This window comes from Herpailurus yagouaroundi, unplaced genomic scaffold, assembly GCF_014898765.1.
Source record: "Herpailurus yagouaroundi ecotype Mexico unplaced genomic scaffold, PumYag 184, whole genome shotgun sequence".
Lineage (NCBI taxonomy): Eukaryota > Metazoa > Chordata > Mammalia > Carnivora > Felidae > Herpailurus > Herpailurus yagouaroundi.
In genome coordinates, this window is record NW_024412415.1 from 6,935,294 (window position 1) to 6,943,049 (window position 7,756).

A 7,756-nucleotide genomic window follows, 5' to 3' on the forward strand; every position below is an offset into this window, starting at 1 on the left:
ATTATTCTTAATTGACGCGCTGCATTAGTAGGTAACTGAAAATGAAGTGCCATGACAACGTCTAGGTAGGTAGTTTATTTTATAAACTTGAAAAAATATGATTGGAGGCAGGATATAACAGAAAGACCCCCTAGGTTCACATTAAGTAAACTGGCCATCGGACATAATTCTCTTCAGGGGACCGTAGCTCATGAAGATGCCTGAGGGAAAGGAATTTTTCAATTGAAATTGCAAGGTGGTTCCGGAGATTCTTAAAGATGGGAATGTAGGGACAGGACATGCACGGGATGTTGAATCCATCGTTAAGGGGTTGACTCTGGGGGCACGAAGCTGGGGAGACGGGAAGTAGAGGTCACGATCTTTACTCCTAGTAGTCTCCTGGGAAGGTTCAAGGTTAGACCCTAAGTGCCTTGAAAATTCATCAAAGTCTGCCCTTTTGAGTTTCTTGTCACTACCTGTGCTAACGTAAAGAAGCCCGAGGCATTTCTGTTAAAGAGACTTATTTCGTGAAAATATTTGCCCTTATCATTCCATTCTCACTGATTTAACTTCTCACGTTCCTGCAGATTCCTTTGCTCTAGTTCTCCCGCAATATACCGATGCAAAGCCGTATCCCGCCCATTGTTCCCTGGCTCCCTTGCTGGAGCTCCTCCCGCCGCTGGAGGCAATTTGGGGAGCTTCGCTCCGCCCCAGGGCCTGTCCCCGGCGGGGCCCCGCCCCCGGCGCCGAGCCCCGCCCACGGCCAGTCTGGAGAGCCCAGCCCAGCCCCGGAGCCCGCCCCGGGCCCACCACCGCCACCGCACGGCTGCCCGGCCTGGGCCTCCGCGTCGCCATGGCTGGGGGCCGTGGGGGCCCTGGGCGCGGCCCGGACGAACCGCTGGAGAGCTACCCGCAGCGGCAGGAGCACGAGCTGCAGGCTCTGGAGGCCATCTACGGCGCCGACTTCCAGGACCTGCGGCCCGACGCGTGCAGATCGGTAGGAACGTGGCTGGCCCGGGCGGTGCTGGCGTGTTGCGGCCCAGCCTTTTCTTGTGACTTCCCCTGGCTAGGCCAGGCCCGGCCTTGCCGAGGCCGAGCCACAGGCCCTTTTTGGGATTCTTCAGTCGTTTAGTCTCTCCCGATTCCACCCACGCTTACTTTTGGTCCTTGCACCCGCAGCCGTTTGGCTGGTCTCCGGAACCCCCACCTGGGCCGAATTCTTTCACAGCCTTGTCTCCAGGTGGACTCCTCTCCCTTACCTGACACTACTTCTCATTTCCACTGACACCCCGTAACATCTCTGTCTCTTTCCAGCCTTGTCCTCCCCCCCGCCCAAGCCCTTGAATTTGATACAACAGCGTATCATAGAGATGATTGCAACTTTGTTCTGAGAACGCTTTGGGCGACTTTCACAGACCTTACGGATCCCCCCAGTCAGAATTCTCTTTAAGTCTTACCTTCCCTTGTGTTCAAAACTATAAGTCGTGTTATACCCCACTGTACTCCCCAGGTGTCCTCTCTGTTTTCGGAGGTGGAGGAACTTCCTTGAAGGAACTTACCAGAGAGTATATAGAATATATTCACCTTGGCGGTAAGGAGAGTGCAAAGGAGTGCGCTGAGTTAGACCTTTTAAATGACATTTGGTTTAAAATATTATTTCCCTTTCTGTCATGGAGTAAAGGCTTATTATACGCTGACCCTGATGGTTTTTCCCCCAATTTTGGAGAATTATCTCTGAGTATTGTCATTTAACAAGCAGGACCTTCCTTCATCTGCCTGTAATTCCTGCATTTCACATCTGTCTTATGGACACATCCAGGATTTCCTCAACAAACAGGATCTTCTTTGTAGCTTTCAGAGCCAAACCTTCTCCCTCTCTCCCCAAGGGCTTCTTCCTTCATTAAATATTTATTATTCCAGCCATCAGGGAAACAGCCCAGGGCAAAACAGATCAAACCTCCGGTCCTCAGAGAGCGGACTTTTCTTTTTTTCTTTTTTAAATGTTTGTTTATTTTTGGGAGAGAAAGAGAGAGTGCCTGGAGCACAGGTGTGAATGGGAGAGGGGCAGAGAGGGGGGGACCGAGGATCCCAAGCAGGCTCTGCTGACCTCTGCAAGCCTGGTGTAGGCTCAGACTCACGAACCCTGAGATCATGACCTGAGCCGAAATCAGATGCTTAATCAACTGAGCCACCCAGGCACCCCAGGGACCTTACTTTTCTAGTGCTTAAATTTCAAGTTTTTTTAACCTGAAGTAGTAAAAAAGGTAAATATCCCCCTTATACTAAAATAAAAACATAACTTTCTGGCAATCTGGTAACTTCTCTTTCTAAACACTGAGAATCAGGACATAGGCCCACTAAACAGCCGAAATGGGAGTTACAAAGTGTACCCGCTGTACTCCAGGCAAAGCCTGTAAGACTTCCCTTCCAAGCTACTTTATTTACTTATACACGCTTAATTATCAAGTTCTAAGGCTGCAGAAAAATGAAAGGAAAAGGTGCTGCTGTACATGGGGATATCAGTAATCCCAGAATTTACAGTTGGTGGTCTTTGTAACAAGAAAGAAGATTAACAAAAGCTAACAAAAGCAATAAAAGGCTGGCAGAAGAATTCAGATAGCTGTCTGTGGCTCCTGGCCCAGGGTGAATAGCCTCTATACTTTCATAGGCCTTGCAGGCAAATAACTGATGGCCATTAACAAGAAGCAGAAGTGTAGTCATTCAACAAGTACTTATTATCACCTGCTGTTTGCCAGTCTTCACGGAGAGGTTACGCAGGTCCACAATCCTTTCTCGAAAACGCTAGCGATCTCTTAGTTTTAAAAATTCAGAAGTGTTTGTGTTCACTTCCCTGTGTGCACATTCCATACCTTGGTGTGGGGCTGGTGGGGGGCAGCATCCAGAATTAAACACAATGAAATGTGAATGTTCAGCTATTCACACTGACTGGGATCAATAAAGGCTTTTAATAGCCTCATCATGTCAGGCTGCCAATTTGCTGCCGATTTTGCTGCCAATAAATTCAGATCAGAATTTATTGACCTGAATAAGTTTCAGGTTTCTTTAACTTTTTGGGGGGGATGTGTTATTATGTAGATTTCAGTTTACGAGCATATGTATATCATTTGTAAACATTTTGGGAGTGAACGCTAAAAATTATATACTAAAGATCAGATACTACTAGATTAAAATTTAATTTACTCTAGAGTTACATGTTTATTATTAATTATTTTGGTTTATTTTCCATGTCAGCAATGGTCTGTTTATTTATTTTATTTATTTATTTATTTTAATTTTTTTAACGTTTATTTTATTTTTCAGACAGAGAGCATGAACGGGGGAGGGTCAGAGAGAGGGAGACACAGAATCTGAAACAGGCTCCAGGCTCTGAGCTGTCAGCACAGAGCCCGATGCGGGTCTTGAACTCACGGACTGCGAGATCATGACCTGAGCCGAAGTCGGCCGCTTAACCGACTGAGCCACCCAGGCGCCCCTAGGTCTGTTTATTTATAATCTGATGTCTGTCCATTGCAAAGTTTCCTCCCAAAAGCTTGCTTCTGTCCTTGGGCCTCCCAATAGTATACGAGAGTCCTTGTTTTCCTACATTTTTGCCAATATTGTGAACATCAGGCTTTTTCATCTTTGCCAGTAGGTGGATGAAACATTTTTTTTTCCTGCTGTATTGTCTATTTTATTTTATTTTACTTTATTTTAATTTTTTTAGTAGTCTCTGTGTGCGGTGTGAGGCTCGAACTCAGAACCCTGAGATCAAGAGTCACACACTTACCTGACTGAGCCAGCCAAGCACCTCATGTATTTTTTTTTTCTTATTCATTTGTCAGCTATTTTATGTTTAAAACATTTTTGAGGGAGGAGGCAGAGTGAAGGAAACAGGATAAGAAGTGGGCTCCAAGCTGACAGCAGAGAGCCTGATGGGGGGCTTGAACTCACTAACCGCTAGATCATGACCTGAGCTGAAATCGGACACTTAACTAATTGAGCCATCCAGGGACTCCTTCTTTTAATTCTTTCATGACTTTGTTTTTATTTATTTGTTTGTTTTTATTTATTTATTTTTGAGAGGAGGGAGGCCAGAGAGAGGGAGAGAATCCCAAGCAGGCTGCCTTATCAGGCTTCTTTATCCATTCATCAGTCTATGGACATTTGGGCTCTTTCCATTATCTGGCTATTGTCAGTAGTGCTGCTATAAACCTTGGGTGCATGTGCCCCTTCAAATCAACCTATTTGTATCCTTTGGATATATACCTAGTGGTGCAATTGCTGGGTCATAGGGTAGTTCTATTTTTAATTTTTTGAGGAACCTCCACACTGTTTTCCAGAGCGGATGCACCAGTTTGCATTCCCACCAGCAATGCAAGAGGGTTCCCCTTTCTCCAAATCCTTGCCAACATCTGTGGTTTCCTGAGCTGTTAATGTTAGCCATTCTGACAGGTGAGAGGTGGTATCTCATTGTGGTTTTGATTTGTATTTCCCTGACTGATGTTGAGCATCTTTTCATGTGTCTGTTAGCATTCTGGATGTCTTCCTTGGAAAAATGTCTGTTCATGTGTTTTGCTCATCTCTTCACTGGATTATTTGTTCTTTGTGTGTTGAGTTTGATAAATTCTTTGTTTATTTTAGATACCAACCTTTTGTCTGGTACGTCACTTGCAAACATCGCCTCCCATGCCCTCAGTTGCCTTTTAGTTTTGTTGATTATTGTTTTCTTCACTGTGCAGAAGTTTTTTTTTGTTTGTTTGTTTGTTTTTTTTATCTTAATGAGGAGAAAAGAGACACATTCTTAAACCAGTTTATTTTGTTGGCCCTGAGTGTTAGGAAGTGCCCAGAGAAAAGCACATCAGACTCAGCAGCAGGGGATGTGTGGGGGCATTGGCTGTGGGCTCCTCTGTAACAGTGGAGAGCATCTGGCTTCAGGATCCCAAGGAGAAGCACATACAACTTCTATTTTATAGTTGCTTCCATTGCTACTTTTTATGCTGCTTTCATTTCACTTGCATTTTAATCTTTGAAACAAATTGGTTTTTTTCTCATGTATATTTTATAGTTAATATATTTTGTATCTGATACGTTCTGCATTGTGTTTTCCTCTTCCTTAGTGTTCTCAAACTTTTTTGGTTATCCCTTATTTTATTTGTCCGCAGATATTCCAGGAATTTGTTATTTCCTTGTGTACGTGAAGTCAGAGAACTTTACCAACACTGTTCTAATAACCATTTATCTTTCAAATGCACAAAGGATCCCCTCCCTACCCCCTCCCCAGCACATCCTGATTGTTACATCATTTTTAATGGAGCCCTGTTCAGCTCCAGGACTCCTTGAATGCTTTAATGTGAGCTAATGCTTGATATCCTAAACATAGCTTGTCTAAAAGCCTCTTCTCATGTTGAGAAGCCTCCCAGTTTGCTCAAGGAAAGCCTGGAAAATAGTCTGTTCTTATGTCTAAAGTCACTTTTCCTGGACTGTTCTTCCCCCCCCCCCCACCCCCAATGTGCCGGTATTGGGTAGGATTCACTTTGGCTACATGTTAAAGAAAACTTAACAAAATTCAGTTTGCTGCACGCAGAAGTCTGGGGTCTAGGGCTTTTTCTAAATTGCTGTTCATGGTCCAAAATAGCTGCCTGAGCTCCAACCATCATATCTGCATTCCAGTCAGCAGGAAGGAGATAGGGATGAAGAAGTTGCCTGTGTTAGTTCTTTCATCTTATTAGCCAGAGATTAACCCAATGGCCACACTTAGCTGCAAAGGATTGCATCCAACTAAAAAATCAGGGGCTCTGTTGCCAAGAAATAGGGAGAGAATAGATATTGGGGGAACAATTAATAGTCTGCTGGAAAATACCCTGAAGTTTATGTCCTATGGAGAAGAATATTATTCTGATCCAGTTAAATTGTGAGCCAAAGATAAAGGCCTTGAAAGTAGCAGACACCTGGGGGTGCCTGGGTGGCTCAGTCACTTGGGGAACTGGATTCTTGATTTTGGCTCAAGTCCTGTCTCACGGTTCATGAGTTCAAGCCCCATGTCAGGCTCTGCACTGACAGTGCAGAACCTACTTGGGATTCTCCCTCGTCTCTCTATCTGTCCTTTCCCCACTGTGCTCTGTCTCTCTCAAAATAAAAAAAAAAAAAAAAAAAAAAAAAAAAGGGTGGCGGACACCTGATAGCTCAGTGCCCCGCTCTTGGAGCTAGTTTTACTGGGTACTCAGATCCAGACAAGCTGGTAGATTTTGTCCAGTAGTATGTCATTCCTCAGTGGCCTCGGTCTGTTCCTTCATCCAAGCCCCCGTCACCGGGCTCGTGCGCCTGGTAAAGCTCTGCAACCTCTACGCACCCAGGAGTCTCTTCACTTTGTTACAAAACTCCTTCCTCTTCCTCAAAGTTTGTTTTTGGCATTACCTGGCTCACCGCCATTGTCACTGCTGTGCTTGGTGTCCTGTTGTGGAAATAACGGGAACACTACTAGACCTGCGTGGTGTATGGCTGGTCCAGGCCAGGAGGGTCTGCAGGGTGCTTACAACTTCTTTAGGCCCCAGAGTTCTGTATATGCTGTTCCCCCTTGTGCTTCAGGTACTGCCCCAGAGGCCTCCTCCCCTGAGGCTTGCCAGCAATCTGTAACTGGATTCGCTGTGCTTTATGAAGCATTCCTTTTAGTAAAGAGTATCTTCAACCTGTGTAATCCCCCAATCGGCCTCGTTTTTCTGAAGGTTGCTTCCTGTTCCCGTGACTCTGGGTGCACAGTGAAGGGCTCTCTGTACCATTTCCTGTAAGGCCTAGTTACACTGACATACACTTTTCACTTCCTTGATGAAGACAAAAGGGAATGTTAAACCAGATCTGCTTTCTTACCTGTCCGGGGATACCTCACTTCATGGGGTACGTGTCTGTGTGTTGAAAGTTCATTTCCACCCTGGGCCCAGGAAAGACCTATCCTTTGGTTTACATTTGTAGTTTCTACTTACGCAGCTTGCTGATAATTTTAGTTCTGCTTACGTTGACCTAATTCTTGCTCCTTGAAGCTATAGAGGGCTACTCTCCTTTTGTTGCTTCAAAAACAGAAGATCTGCTGTTAACTCCTGGGTGGTGTGCTTGCATTATAACATCTTGACTTGCCCATCTTACATTGGGCTTGTCAGGTGCTGAGTATTTTACTTTAAGAAAACCGTTAGTGTGGCATTTCCCCTCATTTTCTTACCTATTTCTTTGGCCTCTTGTAAGCTATTAGTCATACAGAGTTAGAGCAATATTCTCACTGGTTTGTTCTGAAATAAAATTTTCACTGGTCAACAGCCAAGCTAGAAAATGAAAGGCAGAATAATGTGTAAGTGAAGATTTATTTTTTTATTTTTATTCTTAAAAAAAAATTTTTTTTTGATGTTTGTTTATTTTTGAGAGAGAGAGAGAGACAGAGCACGAGCAGGGGAGAGGCAGAGAGGGAGACACAGAATCTGAAGCAGGTTCCAGCCTCTGCACTGACAGCAGAGAGCCTGACATGGGGCTCAAACTTAGGAACCGTGAGATCATGACCTGAGCCAAAGTTGGATGCTTAATCGACTGAGCCACCCAGGGGCCCCATATTCTTTTTTTTAAGTGAAGATTTATTAGTATAAGATAAATTGACCCCCTCCTACTTTTGATACTAAAGCATTCTCTGTTTTCTGAAATGAATATATAATAGGGAGCAAAAATGTATTTTCTTTCTTTCTTCCTTTCTTTTCTTTTCTTTTCTTTTCTTTTCTTTTCTTTTCTTTTCTTTTCTTTT

At 44.3% G+C, this 7,756-nt stretch overlaps 1 protein-coding gene across 8 annotated transcripts in view; it reads left to right on the forward strand.

The window, feature by feature from the left end:
* The first annotated feature begins 761 nt into the window (after positions 1-761).
* EIF2AK4 (eukaryotic translation initiation factor 2 alpha kinase 4) overlaps positions 762-7,756 on the forward strand; it is a 98,203-nt gene continuing 91,208 nt past the window's right edge. For 4 of the 8 annotated variants that reach the window (XR_005795763.1, XM_040492259.1, XM_040492260.1 and 1 more), the window contains exon 1: positions 762-976. Coding sequence is in view for 3 of the 8 variants with exons in the window: in XM_040492259.1 (XP_040348193.1) it covers positions 833-976 (144 nt within the window). In the remaining 5 variants the exon portion in view is untranslated. Of the gene's footprint in view, positions 977-1,546; positions 1,571-7,756 lie in introns of those variants that run through there. The other 4 variants (XM_040492261.1, XM_040492263.1, XM_040492262.1 and 1 more) reach the window with 3 other exon arrangements.